This window comes from Trachypithecus francoisi, unplaced genomic scaffold, assembly GCF_009764315.1.
Source record: "Trachypithecus francoisi isolate TF-2019V2 unplaced genomic scaffold, Tfra_2.0 Lachesis_group4, whole genome shotgun sequence".
Taxonomy (NCBI): Eukaryota; Metazoa; Chordata; class Mammalia; order Primates; family Cercopithecidae; genus Trachypithecus; species Trachypithecus francoisi.
Window position 1 is genome coordinate 41,158,881 of NW_022681469.1, and position 23,360 is coordinate 41,182,240.

General features: G+C 35.7%; 1 protein-coding gene across 1 annotated transcript; it reads right to left on the minus strand.

The window, feature by feature from the left end:
- Positions 1-1,309: 1,309 nt before the first annotated feature.
- On the minus strand, positions 1,310-18,560 carry ANKRD7 (ankyrin repeat domain 7). The gene is given in 8 exon segments (XM_033191758.1): positions 1,310-1,652; positions 3,289-3,374; positions 6,381-6,426; positions 6,428-6,518; positions 7,143-7,249; positions 8,106-8,279; positions 8,435-8,549; positions 17,945-18,560. Coding segments are annotated over 7 exon segments (1,059 nt in total). The 5' UTR covers positions 18,391-18,560; the 3' UTR covers positions 1,310-1,652; positions 3,289-3,294.
- Between the last annotated feature and the right edge of the window lie 4,800 nt (positions 18,561-23,360).

Genomic DNA, 23,360 nt, shown 5'->3' on the forward strand with positions numbered 1-23,360 from the left:
TGTGAGTTCATTTAAGACAGAGTATATAAAAACATCTTTTTCATCTTTGGTCCCCAGCACATAATATAGAATCTAGATCAGAGTTCTCAGCTTTGAAACTGTTGACATTTGGGGCCAATTATTTGTTGTGGGGACTGTCCCATGCATGACAGGATATTAAGCAGTATTGATTTTCAGTCTTGACAACCAAAAATCTCAGCAGACATTGTCAAATATCCCCTGGGGTCAAAATTGCTCCCAGTTAAGAATCACTGATTGAAACCATAGCAGAAATTAAATGTTCTTTGACTTGAAGTCAGGATTGTCTGGGTTTTTCTTCCCTCCATTTTAGCTCTTCAACATCACCTAGCACTAGAAATAAGTGAAACAAACATACTTAAATAAAAGAGTGATTTAAACAAGTTTCAAATTAAAGAAAATCTTCCTTCTGAGCCATTAAAAATAGAGCCTACAAGGATGATATACATTCATGAGAGAAATGACATGGCATATTGGTTTATAGTATGAATTCTAGCATGGGACTGGCTAGATTCAAATCCAGAGAGCATAGGTTTATACACCAGCTCCCAGTGTTCTAGCTCAGTAACCTCAAGCAAGTCATTGAACCATGTTGCACCTCAATGTTCTCATCTTAAAATGAGGATATAAATACTTCCTACCTCAACAAGACTGTGCAAAGATCATGAGGTAAGATACATAAGGTTACTGGAACAGGGACCGACAAGTATCACTTATTATTCAGCAAATTGAATATCTACTATTTACCAGTCGTTTTACAAGTAGTAGGGAACAAAAAGTTCAAGCCCTCATGGAGCTTTAATTCCAAGATACAAGAAGAGTAGAGAGTTGTACATTGTGACAGAATGACAGAGCAGCGACTGAGGTCCCATGAGGAGTTGTCCTAGGAAATAGCTAAAGGAAACAGGGTCTTACAGGGAACTGTTCTGAGGCCAGACCACACTTGATGTGTTTAAGCTGTAGCAAAGAGCACAGTGAAAACTGAACAATGTATTGTGTTTTCAAGAAGAAAAATGTAAAATTGGAAATTCTCTTTGAGGAAAAAAAAAAAATCTAAGCAAATTTTAAAATACTACAAAACATGCCAAAAATTTAATAAATGTTTTGTTTGGGTAATGAGACTTTGAGTGATGCATTCTCTTTTTTTCTTTTCTGTAATACCCAAGTTTTCTGAATATATATTATAGTACTGCAGTGTTTCTAAAAAATCAAAAAGGCTTTACCAATGAAAATACTTGTAAATAAAAGATAATTTTGATTTATACGGGATTATTTATAATGTTTACCTTCATTTTGTAGCTGAAATGTATTTTTATTTTATTTAAATGTTTTAATGCAAGCCTAACACAGTTTACTCATTATTATTCCATTTAATATTTTGACACAAATTTTTTCTGCCTATATATTGAACACAAATTATATCTCTTTGGCTGATGGTTCACAATGTAGATGTTTATCTTTTAAAATTTCTTCATGTCTTCTAATGTGAAAAACAAAATCCCATCCATTTAACAAACTTTTCTTCAACTGGGTAGTCAGTAAAAATGTTGTAATAGTTCACTTAATGGTTCTTTCAAAATACATTTTTCCAATTCAAAGAAGCAGCAAAGAAATTGTAGAAATGGGTTCCAAATCTAGGAAACAAATGATATTTATAATGTCTTTACTTATGTCTAAATATTTCCATTTCTACATGTATTTCTTAAATTATATGTCTCAGCTACGACACAATTATAATTTAGCATTTCTATACCTAATAGTAATTTTTTAAATGATTAAGTTGTCCCTTTTGAATTTGACAGAAATATAACTTTTTACGTTCACCATTTTTGCAACATCTTTTGGTAATTTTCTTGACACAATAAATCTATGCTTTAAAACACTAATTAAGATTAACATTTCACTATGAACTGTAAACAAAGCTTGCCAAAATAAAATGATTGAGCCTGGTTTTAAGTGTCTACCCTCAAGAGGCACTCAAAATGCAGCAATGATTTTTCTGTAGTTTCTACTGCTTTAGTTCCCTTAAGAAACGAAGTGTAAATCACAGAAATTCTTCACTTCTTAGAGCTGCAGAGACATTTAAAAGACAGAGAGAGGTGCAGGAGAAGAGGAAATAAGAGTGTGCATTAAGAGCAATTCAGAGGGCCAGGCACAGTGGCTCATGCTTGTAATTCCAGCACTTTGGGAGACCAAGGTTGGCAGATCATCTGAGGTCAGGAGTTCAAGAGCAGCCTGGTAAACATGGTGAAACCCCATCTCTACTAAAAATACAAAAATTAGTTGGGCATGGTGGTGGACGCCTGTAATCCCAACTACTTGGGAGGCTGAGGCAGGAAAATTGCTTGCACCCGGGAAGCAGAAATTGCAGTGAGTTGAGATTGCATCACTGCACTCTGGCCTGGGTGACAGAGTGAGACTTCATCTCAAAAACAAAACAAACAAACAAACAAAAAGATAATTCAGAGAAATTCTCCCTTAAGTTTATTTACCTGGAATTGATAGGACCAAACATTGTTATAAGCATTATCACTATAGATTTGTGGGGATGGAGGATGGAGAGGGCTTGAATAATTGTGAATTTATATGATCTCCTATTGCCTACACACTCCTTCTATGTCCTTTTTATTTTCTTCCATTTTACACTGGGGGTGAATTGTAGTGCAGGAGTCTGCTAGTGAATACAGAGGAGCGTTCTAAAAGTTTCTCTCATCCAATAAAACAAGTCAGTGTAAAACATACTTGTCAATAAAAACTATTTTTTACAGACCTAAATAACTGCATACATTCTTGAAAATGAATAACAAAATTTTATTTTAGTTGATGCACAGTAAATTCTTTACAAATATTATTTCTTTTAAATTTTATATAATTATTTGGTATATCATATCAACTACTATCAACACTGCTTATTTAATGTATTTTTACAATAAAATTAAAATTTTATGATCGCTTTTCATCTATTAAAATGTCTATATATGTGCAAAAATTTTGTTTTTTATAGCTAGACATGAAACAATGGGTTAAAAATGATCTTAATCATTAAGCATATTTTTACATTACATCTTTACATTTTCAGCCAACACAATGTTGGAATATTTTAATCACAAATATTATTTAGAATGTTCTTAAAAATATTTGACATTTCAAAATAATACAAAATTTCCATTTTAAAATTAAATGTTTCTTAAGAAAATTGTTTCCTTTCCTAAAAAATTAACAAATGAAAAGGAAGAAAAAAAACACTAATCCAGTTAGCAATCTTCTTACCTTCCTTTAGTCACATGTAGTGCCAAGAATAAGGTGTCTATTTAACATGTTTCTTCTTTCCATGACTTGCAGTGAATTGTGGATATCTATCCATAAAGGAAATTATGTGGTGAATGCCAGCATGCATAGAAATTTAATTCCTAACCTATAAGTATCAAATCAAAACCTTAGACACCAGCCAATGCCGTCCCAAGAATGTAACACACTTGAGGACAAGCTTCCTCTTGAGCCAACTCTGTCAACAGACACCACTTTTATTTCATGTACTCCCATTCTCTGGCACCTCTTTTCTTCCTGCTATCACAAATACAATTTTTTCAAAGCCACTATCAAGGTAGTAAAAATGGCTTTAATTTATACTTGGTGTATTCATTTGCTAGGGGTGCCATAACAAAACACCACAAATGGGGTGGGTTAAACAGAAACTAATTTTCGCATGGTTCTGTCGGCTGCACATTTATTGAGGTGCCAGTGGGGTAGGCTTTCTCTGAGGTCCTTAAGGGAAAATCTGTCCCAGGCATTTATTTGCCTTTTAGATAACTGTTCTTTAGATTAGTGATCCCCAACCTTTTTGGCACCAGGGACCGGTGTTGTGGAAGACAATTTTTTCACAGAAGTTGAGGGACAGGGGTGTTTCAGGATGAAACTGTTCCACCTGAGATCATCAAGCATTAGTTAGATTCTCATAAGGAGATCACAAACTAGATGCCCTGCAAAGCGGTTCACAAGAGGGTTCGCGCTCCTATGAGAACCCTATGCCTCTGCTGATCTGACGGGAGGCAGAGCTCAGGTGGCATTGCTTGCTGGCCTACGGCTCACCTCCTGTTGTGCTGCCTGGTTCCTAACAGGCCATGGAACAGGTCTGGTCCATGGCCCAGGGGTTAGGGACCCCTGCTTTAGGAGACTGCCCTTTAGATGACTGGCCTTTTCATATACATCATCCCTCTGAGCACAAGCACCCCAGTGTCTCTCTGCATGTTCTAACCTCCCGCTTTCATAAGGACCCAGGTTAGATATTAAATTAGGACCCACCCTAATGTCCTCACTTTAACTTAATCACCCCTTTAAAGGCTCTATCTCCAAAAATGGTCACATTCACAGGTACTAGGCCACAGGCTTTCACATGTGAATTTTAGGGGGAAATTCAGCTCACAGCACTCAGGTTTAATAGTAAATTAACAAAGTGAAGACAATTAACTCAGTCAGGAACTGAAACACATCCAGTGATGAATATACTTTTTCTCCATGACAGAAAAGAGCCATATGACTTCTGAATTTTAATGTGAAAAATGAAGAAATGCATGGGTTATGGCTAACCATAAAATAAATAGTTAAATATAATTCCTTCATTTGGAGGTGTTTCACTAATTTTTTAAAACTATATAAGGAATATTATCTATGCTTCCACTTTACTAAGCCATAGAATCTATGTAGATTCTACATAGAGAGTCAACAAATGATGCTATGAAGCAGCACACTCTTGAGTATGTTAGATAGGCAACAGCTACTCGAGCAACAAAAGTCACAATTACAGAAAGCTTAGTTCCCACTGCAAAAGAGGGGCAAATACTGCAAAAGAACAAGGGGAATTAGACTGTAGTTTTGAAGAGTCACTTGTAATTTTTATTAAATGTTGATCATTTCCACATCCTAGAGGTAATTGCTTAATCATTAGGAAGTTGCTTCTCTTCCCTTTCACCTCTTTGAAAAAAAAGAAAAAAAATGTAATTCTCTTAGAATTTTCAACATTGAAAATGTGAATCTATTAAGAGGACAAAAGCTTCATGGTCAATATGTTTTTACTTGTAAATTAATGATGGAGCAATGTACAAAAAGAATTTTCTGTTTTAAAAGCCATTTGGGGTAGATAAAGGAAGATTGTAAGATTTCCTTCTCATCAAACTATCCAATAATGCCTTCATAAGACTTGCTTACATATATGTAAATAAGTATTTTAATATACAAGTACTGTGTTTGACCAATAGACACATTACTAAACAGATACATGTGTCTTCCAGTTTCATATACCTAAGCTTTTTAAGTGATGGCAAAAAATTGTACATAAAAAAAATTTAGGGATCCCTTTTATAGAGTGAAGAATCCTTTTATAGTTTGGATATTCACCAATAATTTATGGGTTTATTTCATTTAAGTTTTTATGCATATGATCTGCTTAAACCAAAGTAAAACAAAGTACACCTGTTCCATATTACAAAGATGAAAATATTATATTTATTCAATTATGGTTCATACATTTAATAGAATAAAAATTCTTTTGTGTCTAAAGTTAAATTAAGACTAAACATCTGTATCTATACGTGATTATTTTTCTTCCCTCCCACCTATGCTTTTCATATGGAACTAATCACTAACAAGTATTCCTAAAATGTGAATAAAGCAGTGAAAGAAGAATAAAAATGGAAAAAAATACCTACTTATAATTTTAAATTGCTCTTAAAATAAAATTAGAGAGAAAATACCTTGTATGTTATTTAACTTCATTAAGCTATAAATTAAGTTAGCTATAAATTATCTATAAGTTAAATTCATTAGCTATAAATTAAATTTATCTACATCATATCTAATTTTCTCATTAACTATTAAAAATCCGAACTTCGTATTCATACATGAAAGTAGTTTTTCTTTTGGGTGTAAATAGAGTATACTTTAGACTTCTGAACACTTATCAAACTAAAGTTAGCTAATGAAATGTTAACAATAATATTCAAAACATGAATAAAATCCATACATTAATAACATCTAAAGGCAATGAAAGGCTTTGTGTGAAAGAATCATCTTTTGTCCAACTCTATCACCTTTTGTTTTTTAATGGCTATGTTACAAGTGTCTAAATCCCTGTCCTGGCACACTTTCACTGCTCATGCCTCTGGTAGTTTATTTGCATATTCAGCCCATCTGTAGCCCTTATATTGACTGAACTCATAAACAGAGAAAATCAAGAATCCCTGCACAGATTTGTATGTGGTTACCTCTACTGTTGAGCCTATTCCAGGCTTGTACTTTGGGGCTTAGGCTTTGATCCTTATAATCAAACCCCACACAGTTGTTAAAAGACATGCAGTATCACTTACACAGTAAAACCATTGAAATAAGCATAATCCTCAGCTGTGAATCCACAAATATCTTGGCAAGATAATTCCACAACTTGCTGAAGAAGAAGCTTTACTAAACGTGTTGGTTCACCACTGACAGCAAGAATAAGGGCTGTTCTGGAGCAAGAAATAGAAACGAATGCCCATTTAAAGAGCTTAAACATGCCTCATTTTAAAAAGTCAGTCTTCTCAATTTACTACTCAAATGTAGGACCTCTATCAGAAAGAGTCAAGGCAAGAATGTAAAAAGTACAGCAGATCTGCTCAAAAAAGTGTGCCAGTCACATATCCTATCATGGAGTCTAAACATGAATAGTACCTAGGAAGCAGCTAGCTCAGTCATTTTCAATCTCTTCTTCCTGGAAGCCTAGTGTTTTCAAAAACATGTCTCAAAATTCCATGAAGGAATGTGTCTTGTGACTTTGGGTCCCCTGATCCCATTTAACTACAACAGTTGGTCACCTATGTAAGAGTCTAATGTTAAATTCTAATAATAAATGATAAATAAATAATAACAATAATAACCAATTAGTAGTTGGTCCAACTGTTTGATTTTACAAAGGGAAAAACAAATCCTGAAAGTTCAGATAATCTGTCCAAAAGCATGTGAGCATACATCCTATGGGTCTTATGGTTCTATATTTTCTCAGTATCCTATACGTGTTTTGTGAACATACACACACACACACATAATCCTATTAGGTAGCTCTAGTTATGTGCTATCTTATTTATTAATTATACCTTCGATAATTATCTGAAGCATTCACATCAGCCCCTTTCTCCAGAAGAAATTTTACCATTTTTGGATTATTGCTAATAACGGCAACCAATAGTGGAGTATAACCATCCTGAAAAATTATTTCAAAATGATTAAAATATTGTAGCAAATTTTCATGCTCTTTAGATTTAAGTTCAACTTAAAATACATGTGTATAAAAACTTCTGAATATACACTGTAACCCTTAAAAGATTTTAGTACATAAAAAAATGTGATTTCAAAGACCAATAAAACAAATCAAGGTTGAGCCAGACAAAAAATTATAGTTGCTATTTTAGGTTTAATTCAAATTGTAGGTAAGAGCAGCCTAGAATAAGTAAGTGATGAGCACCTAGCATTTATTGTAAGTATTGCATACCATCAATTCACATTTCATAATATTGTCATCTTCAGATTTCCATTGGGTTTCATTTAAACCTCCAAGGCTGGCACTTATTTTGGATGTCATGTAGACAAAATATCAGTAAAGTATCAATATGCTTTTTAAAAAAATTCATCAGTTATTCATAATGCCTTAATGGAAGAGTTAGATTAATTTTAATATTATGTGATTTGCTATTTCAACCCTATTATTATTATTCATGAGTATATCAATAAAATAGAAAAAAGGTGGGTTTTATGTTTTTATCAATACCAAGTTATAAGAAAATTAAATATTCCTCATTTGTTATGGCCTGTTAGACAATTATAATTGTTAAATATAGTGTTTCTTTGGAGGTCAGGATTACAATCTGCAATAAAATAAAGAAGACCTTAAGAGAAGAAAAATTTTATCAGTTTTTGATAATCTCTTCTCTTTCTCCCCAATTTCAGTTTGGAAAATTCATTCTTTATATAACATATATTTCAACATAGATGAATTATCTGAAATACGCTCTTCAGTTGCTTTCTAAAATATAGGATTTTTTTCTTTAATAGAAAACTACCTTATTTTTCATTTCAAGATCAGCTTCGTAATCAAGCAGTTGTTCAACTAATGAGACACTCTGACCACAAACAGCATAGTGAAGAGCAGTATTATAATGAACATCCCTCAGATTTGGGTCTGCACCACAGTTTAGAAGAATAGTAGCACAATCCTCATTTTGACTCTGTACTGCCTGTTAATGCAACAAGAGTAGATGAGTAACAAATTTACTATTTGGGATATGATAAATTAATGTTTGATACTATGTTTTAAAACATGAAAAATCAACAAAAGTTAACTAGGAGAACTCAAACACATTCCAATTGAAAAAGAAAAATTATGGCATACCTTAATCAATGGGGATTTGTTTTCACTATCCCGGATATTTATTTTGCATTGTTGCTCAATTAGGAAAAGTACAACATCTCTATGTCCATTCACACAGGCCAGGTGCAAAGGTGTTCTATGTCAATAAAACAAAACACAAAGTTAGAGATAAGTCTCCGTTTGAGCAAGTTACTTATTTTACTTAAAAACAAGCCAGATTGTACATTGGTAAAGTACTTGCTTCATGCACATATTTCTATTTAAACAAATGTACATTAACTACAATTACCTTTTATTGAACTTTCAGGGCTATGCAAGTGTGTTGAAGATTAAATATTTAACTGATTTCACTTCAAGGAAAATGTAACTATAATTAGATGAAAAACAGATTTTTAAAAAAGTACCAAAATGATGTCTGGGCTTGGAAAAGATAATAAAGTTAGGTATCACAATAAAATTTGGAAATTATATTTAAAACCTGAGATGCATCTAATAGGTAACAGGAGGAAAGTATATTACTTAATCAATGACATGCTATCCCTAATTGTGTGTTTTTCTTTATTTACTCAGTGATTAAAGTTGGCATTTGTATCTGAGAAGTAAAAGATGAATGCCTAAGGACTCTCTAAGTTGTAGATCTTAGCCCTATTTTAAGTTATTACACTAATTTCCACTTCTGAAGAACCGTATTCTAGGTAGCCTGCCAGAAACAAGACACACATTCATGAACTTTGACAGAAGACTAATTAGATCCATTTAAATTTTGTAATTTTTAGCCTGGACTGACCCTCAATAAACATTTATCTTCTTCTAAGATGGTATCATTATAGCCTTGTTTTTAGATAATTTTATAATACCAAGGCCACATATAAATAATCCATTTAAAACAAGAAGCTTAAATATATTTTCCTTGTTTCACTCTAGCTCCTCAGAAGTACTCTATGGGTACCTAAATAGACCCGCTATTGACACACAGGAGTAGCAAAAAGATGAACCTCAAAAATAAGATAACTACTTAAAAACAAGGTAATTTTCAAAAAGATAAACTAACAAAACCTATTCACAATAACTTACCATCTCTGGCAGTAAACCAAGAAAATATAAAAACAGTTCAAAAAAATTGGAGAAAGCTAAAAATCTAATTAAGTTTACCTGAATGTAATCTCTGGAAGGCACGACTGTAATATAACTACAATATAAAAAGTCAAATTTTACCCAATTATATTATTATTTAGCTAAAGAGAGCGCAGTCAGGAAGAGGACAGTCAGCTAACATAACAGAATAAAACCAGAAGTTATCCATAATTAACATGCTTCATGGAAAAGACAATCTGAATTTAAGGAACAAACAAAGAAGAACTTTATTATAGGACAAAAGTGATTCATCAAACACCATGGTCTAAATTATGTTTCCCTCAAAACTATCCACCTTACTTTACTGTGATTCCATCCTTACCAAGCAAATTTCTGATGACTAATTTCTCAGTCATCCTGATACAATGAAGCACTGATTAACCTTTCTGCTCACATTAACAATTTGGTTTAAGGATGAAATTCCTTACATAATAGGAGTTTTCAGAGCCCTCAACCCCAACACAACACAGGGCTAAATAGCTTTAAGCCCACCAAAGATAAGTCCTTGCAGTAGATAGCAAATCCTGGCAAACATTTTGATGTGTCCCCTTCATCTGCCATTACACATATCTTGAGAATTTAGTTCCAAGGAACTTTGGTGGTTTCCACCCAATTTTTAGATCTGCCTCTCCCTCCAACTCCAGTTTTATTTTTTACCTAATTTAAAATAAATACATAAAATTACACACACACACACACACACACAGACACTGCTCTTACTAAGAAAGTAAATGGATTCCCAATAGGTCCTCCACAAATAGCTGTTGCATCCTGCTGTATACCTCACTCTTCCACCAACTGAATCTAAAACCTTCAGTAACAAATCTACACAAAAATTTAATGGCCCATATTAAACTCCAAGAACTTAGGAAATCAGCCATAAATTCAATAAAATAAAATAGCCTTGAAAGATTCCACCCTCAAAGGAGGTATTGAACAATGCAGCCTGGGGTCATTTATACAAAATCTGAAAACAAGAGCTAATCTAGCTTGAGCATGCACAAAACACTAAAAAGTTGACAATATTCACTCAAACCGTCAGTCTTGTAAAGAAGATTTTTACTTAGAATATTTGACATCCTTTTAAAGCAGTTATCTTAGTTTTAAAAAAAGTTTTAAAAACATACAGATTTAACATTTACATTCATTTTATTTTAAATTTTAGATTTAAGTGTAAAATTTTAGAGCTCACACTTGAAGTAAGCAGCAAAAGAAAAAAAATTGTCATGGCCACTTCTCTATATGTTTACACACATAATGTAAATGCCTCAAGGCCAATAGGAATGCTTTTCCACTTAATGTCAAAAACAAAAGCCATTCTATCTTTTGAAATAGTTGAATTCCAAAAGTTTATTTACAGATATCTTGGAGAAACATTTTTAAATCAATATTATTCCATTTGTCAAAAATCCTTAACTTTCATCAATACATTATACTCCTAATTTAAGACTTTATATTGTTACTTCTTAACTCATGGTACTTAATCTAACCAGAAATCTAAATTCCTGTGAAGCTTAGTATTGGTTACTAGGTTTTCAGGCTAACTGGTGTCATTTTGTTTCACTCAAGTTCTGTTTTCTCCCAGACTCCCACTCTCTTTTATATCAATGGAAAAATTGTCAGCATAGACTATGGACAGGTGATGATCAGATACCAGAAATCTCAAATTGAACTTCAGCAAAAGGCATGACTCAGATGAGTGTCAAGGCTGAATGATTACTTTGAAAGCTGAAGTGAAAAGTGTTATCTGCTAGACAGAGTACAGGGCCAGGGCATAGCTGTAGCCTTCAACTGAGTATCATCATGAGAATGTCCTTTTTAAGTAATATTCTTGGACTCTTGATAACTTAAGAGTTCAGGGTGAGTGGTAACCAAGGATGCTAACTCACCCTAGGTCATCTATTTTCAACTCTAGACTGGGCACTTTCGATGTAATCTAGGTTTGAGTAGTAAGGTTGAAGGTATTAATTTAGAATTGGGCCTCCACTTACCAATTTATGAAGGTGATCTGAAGGGCTTTTTTATTAAAAACCATAAAAGTGATTTTATAGCAGGAGAGATATTAAACATCTCCAATTCATTTTCAACCTTATTAGGCACAGTGCTCTTGAAATAAAAACAATAATAGAAGCTAACTATGCAGAGCACATTAACAGGGAGCGATTCTGATTTAATAAGATGCCTGCAACAGAGCTTTGCAGATCTTTGTTTAAAAAATACTAATCGAGTAGTAGCTCTAGTTTGAAAGATGAGACCGAAGGTATCTCTGCATTATACAAATGTAGAGAAGGCCTCAAACTCCCATCTTGACTCTCAGAACAATGTTTTTCCTACTAGGCCACTATGGCTTCCTGAACGATCTGCTTATGCTATTTCCCCTGTTCCTTTTTTTTTTTTTTAACCAGAAATTCCAATTTTCAGTATCATTATTTTTACTAAAAAACATATATAAAAATATTACTTCCATTAGGCCATTAATATGCACATATGCTTACATGAGGTTTCAGAGACCTTAAGCACAATGCTTCCAAAATGAGTCTGTGAAACATTTGATAAAACATTGTAATTTACCTTATTAAAAATTCAAACAAAACGAATAGTTCCCAATGACCATCTCACTCTATCTACTTTCCTCTCCCCACATTTCATCTCTCTCAGAAATAGCAATTTAAGTATATGTTCTTTAAGATTTTATCTTTCTCATTTTCAGTATCTCTCTCTCTCTACACACACACACACACACACACAATGTTCAAACAGAAATATACAGTTTGAGATTTTTTCATTCAGCTTTATTGAGGTGTAATTTATAATAAAGTGTACAATTTTACGAATTTTGACTAGTCAATTTACAGTCAATTCTCTGCAATCAATTCTTTCCCCTGCCCCCGTATCTAAAACCACTGGTAACTATTAATTTGCATTATGTCACCATCCTCTTTTTTTAGATTCGGGGTGTACATATGTAGGTTTGTTACATGGGTATCTTGCATAATGCTGCATTTCTGCTGAACTCATTACCCAAATAGTGAACATAGTATCTTATAGGTAGTTTTTCAACTCTCATGCCCATCCTAACATTCCCCCATTTGGAGACCCTAGTGTCTATTATTTCCACCTTTATGTCCATGTGATAGAGATAATTTCATATCCTCTTTGACAATTTTGGATGCCTTTTCTTTCTTTTGCCTGATTTTTCTGGCTAGGACTTCCAGTACTACGTTGGATAGGAGTGGTGAGAGCAGACATCTTTCTCTTATTCCAGTTCTCAGGAGGAATGTTTTCAGCTTTTCCACATTCAGTATGATATTGGCTGTGTGTTTGTCATAGATGGCCCTTATTATGTTGAGGTATGTTTCTTCGATGCCTAGTTTGTTGATGGTTTTTATCATGAAGGGATGTTGGATTTTATCAATGCTTTTCCTGCAACTATTGAGATGATCATCTGGTTTTTGCTTTTAATTCTGTTTATGTGGTAAATCCCATTTATTGATTTGCATATGTTGAACCATCCTTGTATACCTGGAGTAAAACCCACTTGATTGTGTTGAATTATCTTTTTGATATACTGCTGGATTTGGTTTGCTAGTATTTTTGTGTCTATGTTCATCAGGAATATTGGACTGTAGTTTTTTTTTTTTTTTTTCGTTGTTTCCTGTATGCTACAATGCTTTACCTTTTCTAGAATTTCATGTAAGTGGAGTCATTTGTGTCTGGTTTCTTTCAGTTAGCATGACACTTTCAAGATTCACCCATATTTTTTGCATATATACATAATTCATAGCATTTATTGCTGAATAATATCTTTAAGTTATCCTATTTATATGTGTATGTATGTATGTATTCATCCTTTCATTCATGTATTTTAAAAATATTAAGTACCCACTATGGCTAGGCAGGGTTCTAGCTGATGAGGATATATCAGCAAACAAAGATGTGCAAATACCTGCTTTTATAAATCATATATGTTAGTAGAAGAGGTAAACAACAAACAATTTAAAAGATGAAAAGTACATCAGACAATATTAAGTTCTAAAGAGAAAAGCAGGGAAGAAGGATAGGAAATGTCAGTGAGGAGAAAGGGTACAATTGCAGGTAAAGAGTACCCAGGGAAGGCCTCACTAGCAAGGTAACAATTGAATAACACCTACAGGAAGTGAAAGAGCAAGTCATATGACTATCTGAGGGAAAAGCACCCCAGGCAGAGGGACCAGCAAGTCCAAAAACCCTAAATGCATGTCTTGCATTTCTGTGGAACAGTAAGAAGACCAGTGTAGCTGGAGGTAAATGAATGAAAGGAAGAGTTGCAGGATGTAAGATCAGTGAAGTAACAGGGTGAGGATGAAGATCATATAGGGTTGTATGAGACACTGGATGGATATGGCTTTTACCCCTAATAAGATGGGAAGTGATTGTAAGTTATGAAAACAAGGAGTAATACCATTTGACATACATTACACAGGATCATTCTGACTGCTGTATTGAGAATAAGCTGAAAAGGGAAAAGTGTAGTTAAGTGGGCACTGTAGTAATTCTAGTTGAGACATAATGGTGGCTTTGACTATGGTAGTACTTATAAAGGTGGTAAGAAATGCTTGGATATCAGATATATTTTGAAGGAGGAGCCAACAAGATTTCCTATTCAATCAAATGAAGGATGTGAAGGAATTAGAGGAATCAAAAATATTCTAGAATTTCAGCCTAAAGCAATTGAAAGACAACATTTGGCATTTATAGAAAAAGAAAAGGCAGGTCAGAAATGAAATAACAGGATCTTAGTTTGGGAATGTTTGAGACCTCAGTTTGAGAAAGCTAAGTAGTGATGTGATGGAGCTCATGGTTCTTGCAAGCTAACTGTTAAATTTTCAGAATTGAAATTGAAATTGGAATTTTGCAAGCCAGTTGATAGCACATTGGTAGCTTAAAATTGGCCACTATTTACAAACCCTATGAATCAGGGTTTTCCTTCTTTCCCTCCCCTACCCATTAAGGGCCTGTTATTAAACATTTATTAGCACACCAGTGAATATTAGATATCCAAGTATAAATATAGGCAGGCAAGAGGTCTCGTTGGCTGGAGATTAAAAGTTGGAAGGCACTGGAATATATATATTTAAAACTAATCTGTCTTCACCAGGAGAGTGAAGATCAAAACACAGAGAGAAATCATTTCTGGTGAAACTCCTTAAGTGTTTACAAGTTAGGAAGATGAAGAGAAACCAGCAAAGGAGTCTCAAAAGAAGTGTCCACAGAATTAAGAGAAATGCCAGATGGCCCCAGTGTTCTGAAAGACATTAATTCAAATACCGCTGATATGGCAAATAAAATACTTTGCTGACATGCCAGCAAGGTAAGACTGAAAACTGACCCCTGAATGAAGTCATGTTGAAGTTACTAATTACCTTATAAAGTCATTCAGTGGAGTGATGTAGGATAAAAACCATCTAGAAGATTGGACAACACTGTTTTTGTAAAAAAAAAAAAAAAAAAAAAAAAAAAAAAAAAAAAAAAAGGAGACATAATACTACCAGTAAGCTAAATACAAATCTTTTTTCTAACCATATAGTTTTCACTTAGCCAATTGTGATGAAAGATGATGCTTTTCATACCCTTTGACTTGAAACTCCCGAAAATATTTTAAGGCAGCCACAGAGAGTACATATTTACTGTTACTAATGCCAAACACATAACTCTTTTTCTTAACATGTATTAATTTTTGCAGCAAGTGGTTGTTAACGGGTTTGAAGATATTATGTAATTGAGGAAATTGTTCATAAGTGATCCACATTAAAAAGATTAACCAGAGTGATGTCAGCAATATGACAGAGTAGGAAACCCTGAAGTACCCTTCCCCACAACAAACACACCAATTCAGCAACAGCGTAAGGACAAACTCCCTTTGCGAAAAATCAGAAACTAATTGAAAGTCTCCTGAATCCTGGGAAAACCCAAAACCAGAGGTACTAGAACTAATAGACAGATTCAGAACACCCTCTTGCTGAAGATCCTGCCTCCAACACAGTGCCATATGATCAGAAAGAGACTCACTAGCTCTCAGCTTTACCCAAGAGAGCAAAGAGGGTGGCTTGCCAGCACCCCAACTTCCCCATAAACTATATGAATACATGTTAACTATGACAACAAAGTTTGTGGGGGGGGATAAAATTTAGAATTTTTACATGCTATTGGACTTCAATTGTTAGCAACTTAAACTACTATGAGCTATTTTATGTAAGTCCCAAAGTAACCACAAAAAATCTGTAGAAGTTACACAAAAAAAAAGAGAGAAAGGAACCAAAGCACATCAATATCAAAGCACAAAATCAAGAAAACACAAAGGAAGACAGGAAGAAAGAAAAAGACAAAGGAACTATAAGAGTAATATGAAAGCTAACAAAATAGCAATAGTAAAACTTTCCCTATCTATAAATACATTAAATGTAAATAGATTAAGCTCTGTAATCAAAGAGTGGCTGAATAGATAAAACACAAGGTGCAACTACAGTTGACCCTTGAACAGGTGTTTTAACTGTGTAAGTTCACTTATACACAGATTTTTTTCAATAGCTATATTAGAAAAATTTTGGAAATTTGCAACAATTTGAAAAAACTTCCAGATGAAACAAGTAGCCTAAAAATACTAAAAAATTAAGAAAAGGTTACATACGCCATGAATGCATAAAATATATGTAGAACCAGTCTATTTTATCATTAACTACCATAAAATACCAGACATACTATGATGAACCCCTCCTCTTCCTCCCCCTCCATCTACTTAATGTGAAGAAAACAGGATGAACTTTATGATGATCCACTTCAACTTAATAGTAAATATATTTTCTCTTCCTTATAATTTTCCTAATAACATTTTCTTTTCTTTTGCTAACTTTATTTTATTGTAAGAATACAATGGGTAATATATATTACATACAAAATATGTGTTAATCAACTGTTTATGCTGTTGGTAACACTTCCAATCAACAATGGGCTATTTGTAGCTAAGTTCTGGGGGAGCCAAAAGTTATTAGCAAATTTTTACTTCACAGGGGGTTGGCTCCCCACCCCAATCCCTATGTGGTTCAAGGGTTAAGTGTATATGCTCTCTATCAGAAACTCACTTTAGATTTAAGGAGAATTTGATTAAACAGCGAGTTCAAATGCCTGTTTGGAAGCAGCCATTGTGCTCTCAAGCATGCCAAGATAGAGTCTAAAACTGTACTTGTTATAAAGCTAACCTGGGTATGAAGCTATCTGGGGAGTCCCTCTCTTTGTCAACCCCAGCTCAACAGCAATTCTGAGTTTGGAGACTCTCAAAGTCTCTTTTAAATTGTAACTAAAGTAAGGACAGTGGTTTAATAGAGTTCATATTGCTGATTGTGTTGCATCAAGGCCCCAGGGGGCTGCAAGGGACCTTTGTGACTTGACAAGTTCAATGGTAATGAGTGTGGTTAATGAATAGTACGGCTTATCATATTATCCCAGAATCTGACATGTTTATACAGTTGTTACACATATGTGCAGCACATATTTGGTGAGAAAATGAAAACAGATTTAAGAAAATTGGTGATGAGTAGCACTGAAGGGAGAAAAAAATCATCCTCTGTCCAAATAAGTTTGCTAAGTATCAATAAACTCAGCAAGCTTCTTTTTCAAAAAATTAAAAAGTTACTTGTTTTGATGTTTCCAAGTGTTAAAATCTGACTAACCAATGTTCTAGGGGGTCATCTCTACTCTTTTACTATTCTTCAATGAGCAAAATTGTGCATCTTAGTGCCTGGGGACAATCAATTACCAAGAAGCAAAACAACAAGGTGGGGAAAAGATGGACTGCCAGTGGAGACCAAGCCGGTGAGAGGAGGGGATGGATTCAGGAAGGGCAGAAAATACTCAAGTAAGCATTCCTTTTTTTTTTTTTTTTTTTTTTTTTGAGACAAGCCTTGCTCTGTCACTCAGGTTGGAATGCAGCGGCCGATCTCGGCTCACTGAAACCTCCGCCTTCCGGGTTCAAGTGATTCTCCTACCTCAGCCTCCCGAGTAGCTGGGATTACAGGCACCCGCCACCTCTCCCCGCTAATTTTTGTATTTTTGGTTAGAGACGGGTTTTCGCCATGTTGGCCAGGCTGCTCTCGAACTCCTGACCTCAGGTGATCCTTCCGCCTCGGCCTCCCAAAGTGCTGGGATTACAGGCATGAGCGACCGTGCCCGGCCCAGCATTTAAAAATAAATAAATAGCCAGAAGTTGGAGTGGGACCCTCTGCCAATAATCACCAGACAATCTTTCTTCTTTGGGAAACCCTGAGTGACAATTAGGGTCAAACAGCCCCTACTTGTCTTATTTCTGGTTGAAGGACCCCGGCCCCAACCCGTCCTCCCCCGCTGGCTCTTCAGTCTGGTCACCTGTATTTTTTGTCCTGCATGTTTACATCATATTTCTTGAGCTGAAGATATTCCTTCAGCTTCTTCAAATCCCCGACTGAAGCAGCTCTGTGAAGTTTCTTTAAATCCTTTTCTCGAAGGTTGTAGCCCTGGCCTATGGACGGGTCTGAGGAGGTACGGCTATGGGTCTCATTCTTCCTCTTCCAGAAGCTGAAAAGCTTATTCATGGCGGTGCAGACTGCAGTCTTTCCGTCAGACCAGGATGTTCCTTGGCCTCCTAGCCGTCCGCCCTGCCACTCTGCCCTAGCACCCGGCCGGCGGCTCTCTCCAGTACCCAACGAAAGTGGAAATGCTGGAAGGGCCTTGCGCAGCCGGCCGTTATGGCAGTTATGGTCGTTATGGCAGTTATGGTCGTTATGGTTGTTAAGGTCGTTATGGTCCGGTCCCAGGGGCTCGCAGACCTGCATTCTCACCTAGGACTTGGGCCTGACAGCCACACCTGCAGTCTTCCTATCAGATCATGAACCTTGGAATAGAAACTTACCAACTTTCTTACAAATAGCCTTTTCTCCTTCAGAAGTAGATCTAAGGGCTTGAACTCTTGCAAACTAATATTTACCTTCCTTGTAATGGGGATGGGGATGGGGATGGGGATGGGGATGGGGATGAGGATGGGGATAGGGATGGATCTCTTCCAGTGATCTTCCCTCCAACCTACTCCCAGCCTCTCACCTCCCTGGCCACATGCTACAAATTGTCTTCATAATAACTGCAATTCCTCAATAACCTCAATTTCATACAAATTTTTTAACACCACTTCTCATATTCCAGCTCATTTTGTCTGGTCACAAAACTCCAAAAGTCCTTTGAAAATCTAACTCACTGCGCCTACAGTCCATGAGTCTCATATCCTTTCCCTGGCCTGGACCACTACACCCTGTGTCCTCACTTCACTACTTAACTAAATTCCACGGTCAATCATCATAATCACTCTCATGCAGATACCTTCAGTAAGTTTTCCCCCATTCCCTTTCTTACCTATCTGTGCCTAAACCAAAACCCTCATTAAATCTAAACTGTTTGGCCTGCCCTAAGCCACTGAAATGTGACCGAAGGAAAAAACACAGTCCTGCCATCATCTTTCATTTCCAGTTCAGGAAAATCCACCTCAGATTATCTGTTATTCTTCCTCTCTCTTCACACCTCCTTGGTTCATGGCCCTTTTTCCTGATCCATTGAGAAAAAGATCCAATCAAAAGAGAAACTGTACCTGCTCCCAAGATATCTACCCACCTACCTGCACCTTGCAAAAAAAAAACAAAACAAAAAACCCTTTACCTCTCTCTCTTGTTCATATAGATGATATGTTCATGTTCTTGCAAAGGCCAGCACCATTCTTGCATGTACTAGACCCCATCCTCTCTAGCCTATCCAAAAACATTATTCAGTAAACCCTTCTTCCCTGCTTTTATATGTATCTTTAAAGTTTCCCTCTCTGTTAACCAATTCTTATTAGCTTAAATACATGCTAGTATTTGCCTCATCCTAAAAAAAACAAACAGGAAGATTGACCACATCTACCCCTGAAATCATCACCGCAATTGCTCTCTTTTGTGGCAAAATTCCTCAGTAGGATTGTCTAAAATGTTATAATCTCTGCTACAATTTTTCTCCTTCTGTTCTCACTTAGAGCAGTTCCCATCTTCATCTTTTTGCTCCCATCAGTCAATTGACACTACTTTTAAGCCAGATTGACCATGATGTCTATCACATGAAAGCTAATGGTCATTTCTGAGCTTTCATGTAAATACAGCAACATTTGACACAGCTGACCATTGCTAACTCCTTGAAACACTTTTTTTTTTTTTTTTTTTTTTTGGCTTCCAAGATATCACACTAAGATATCACACTTGCCTGGTTTGATTCCTACCTCTTTAAACATTTTTTCTCAATCCAATTTGTTGGTTCCTCTTTATCTTCAATTATTGGAGAGCCCCAGAATGAATCCACCAACACCTTTTTTTTATTCTTTATAAATCCTTGGAGACATTCTCAAATTTTATCTTTTATACCTACATTTAGACAGCCGGCAAATCCTGTCAATTGTAACTACAAAATATATTCAGAATTTTTTTTTTTTTATCCATATTCCCTTCTGAGTTATCACAGTCTTATGGCTTTAAATGGCATCTATATGCTACTGACACTCAAATTGAGAGTTCCAGTGTGGTCCCTCTCCTGAACTCCCAACTGGTATATCCACTTGCCTATTCAATACCTGAATTTGGTTGTTTCTATTATAGACCCAGAAAACATCTCACTCGCAACAGGTCTAAACTGGTCTCCTGACATTCCACTCTTACTGTCTTTCCTACTTGAGATCAAGTAATCCTATTCTTCTAGTTGATCAAGGCAAAAGCTTTGATACCATCCTTGACTTTTCTCTTTCTCAAAGGCCACATCTAATCAGTTAGCAAAGCCTAACTGCACTATTTCCAAAATATAAACAGAATTTGACCACTCCTGTTGATGTATCCCAGACTAATATCATCTCTCTCATTTGCATTACCTTACTTTAATATTTTACACTAGAATCCTGACTGATCTTCATGCTTCTGCCTTTGTATACTGCCCTTGCCCTGGTCTATTCTCAACCTAGCCACCTGAATTATCCAGTTAACATACTGTCAGATAAGTTAATTATTTGCAAAAAAAAACTCTCCAATTGATTCTCGAATTCCTAACAGTAAGAGCTAAATTTCTTATACTGATCCACATGGCCCTATGCAATCTGTGACCCCAATCCCATAAGCCCTGCCTCCACTTTTACTTTTCTGACCTCAAGTTCTTCCTACCCAAGCTCAAATAGCTTCAATCACAGTGATTTCTTTATTTCCCAGCACACTAGGCATGTTCTTGTCTCAGGACAAGACCTGACCTTGTCACTCCCCTTTCCTGGAATGCTGGTCCTGCCCCAATAATATAAGCTCTGAGAAGGCAGCCGTTTTTGTATGCTTTACTCCAGGCTACTTTTCAACTCTCAGAACAGGTCTTGGCACATTAAGTGCTCAGTAAATCTATGTCAAATGAACAGATAAGTATATGAAAAATAGCCTCTGCTTCTGTTTGCCCTTTGAATTCTTGGATGCAATTTTGGGCACAGAACTTTTCCTATGCTCAAACTTTTCCTACTCTGGAACAAAGCTAAAAACCAGGCTGTAGTATTTAATAAAAATCTTGAGGGTGTCAGATGCAATAAGACTACAGAACTTAATGTAAAATTGGCCCATCAAATATGCCTACTTTCCAAGACCCCAGACTCCAGTCCATCTCCATAAGTGCCTCCAGAAGGCAGTGTCCTGGCCATGGGAGACTGCCAGTTCCTATTCCCTTAGGGTGCTCCTGAGAGCAGGAATCTTTAAAGAGCAGTGCATAATACTCAAGTGATAAAAAACAGTGATCCGCCAGGTGGGGAAAAAAGTATCAGAACTTCTTCACACCTATTTCTACATCTTCCCTTGAAAATAATTTTATATGCTCTACAATAGACATGATATATCAGTGCACTGACATATGAACTTGTATATTTAGTATGTAAATCAAAAAAATACAATCATGTGCCTCATAATGACATTTCAGTCAACAAGGGACTGCATATACAATTATAGGCCCATATGATTGTAATGGAGCTGAAAAATTTCTGTGACCTGCTGATGTCTTGGATGTGTTGATGATCCTGACCCTCTGTAGGCCTGGGCTAATGTGTACAATAACTACAAAGTTTAAAAACTTAAAAAAAAATAGAAATAGAAAAAACCTTGTACAATGAGGATGTAGAAAAAGAAAATATTTTTTATGGCTGTACAATGTGTGTTTTAAGCTAAGTGTTATTACAAAAAGTCAAAAGGTCAAAAAATTTAAGTTTATAAAGTAAAAAAATGACAGTATGCTAAGGTTAATTTATTACTGAAAAAAGAAAAATGTTTTTCTATAAATTTAGTGTAGCCTAAGTGCACAGTGCTTATAAAGTCTACAGCAGTGTACGGTTATGTCCTAGGCCTTCACATTTGCTCACCACTCACTCACTGACTCACCCAGAGCAACTTTTGGTCCTGCAAGCTCCATTTATGGTAAGTGCCCTATATATGTGTATCATTTTTTATCCTTTATACTGTATTTTTACTGTACCTCTTCTATGTTTAGACAGCTTAGATATACACTTATCATTGTGTTACAACTGCCTACAGTATTCAGTACAGTAACATGATGTACAGGTTTGTAGCTTAGAAGCAATAGGCTACACCATATAGGCTAGGTGTGTAGTAGGTTATACCATATAGGTTTGTGTAAGTGTACTCTAGGATTTTCACATAATGACAAAAGCACCTAACAACATATTTCTCAGATAATATCCTGTTGTTAAATGGCACATGATTGTACCTATGAATGTGTTTTGTTTTGCTTTTCCAAGGCCATCAACTTAAAGAATATGCCCTCGTTCATGTCTTAGAATCTTCTGAGTCCAGCACTAAGAGACTAGTGAATTGTTCTACCATGTGATAAAGACCCGCAACTCAATCCTTCATTTCCTCTTCCAGGATGTCTTTTATTTGGATGACTGCTTTTTAAAAATCCACTATGTTTAGGGCAATATACCCTCTGCTTGACAGAACAAGTCATCAGAACACAGGAGTCCAACATCCATATGGGGGATATAAAGACATATGGAAGGATTCTTTCCCTCAGGAGCTCCCTTCCATCTCTGCTATTCAGAAAAAGTCTCTCCTATTTCCAGTACCTTAATTTAGTCTCTTTATCTCTTGCCTAGATTACTTCTGTGACCTTTTAAATAGCTTCTGTACCTTCACTTTAAACATCATTCAAACAGTGGTGAGCTTCATGGAGGTCATTCATATCGTACCTAGGGTTAGATTGCTAAATATACAAGAACTGTTGGAAGCTTACACTCAGAAATGGGAGTATTTACATAATGAAAATAGGCGGCCGGTCTCGGTAGCTCATGCCTGTAATCTCAGCACTTTGGGAGGCCGAGGCTGGCGGATCACAAGGTCAGGAGACCGAGACCATCTGGCTAACACGGTGAAACCCCGTCTCCACTAAAAATACAAAAAAATTAGCCAGGCATGGTGGTGGGCCCCTGTAATCCCAGCTACTCGGGAGGCTGAGGCAGGAGAATGGCGTGAACCTGGGAGGTGGAGCTTGCAGTGAGCCAAGATTGCACCACTGCACTCCAGCCTGGGCAACAGAGCAAGACTTTGTCTCAAAATAATAGTAATAATAATAATAAATAAAAATAAAAAATAAAAATCCGTGTAAATTCCAAATTTATATATTGACTTATATATTGATTTTTACCAGATGACTCAGTCCCAGAGTGGACAGTGTGAACAGTGGTCATCAAGAAAATTGACAAGAA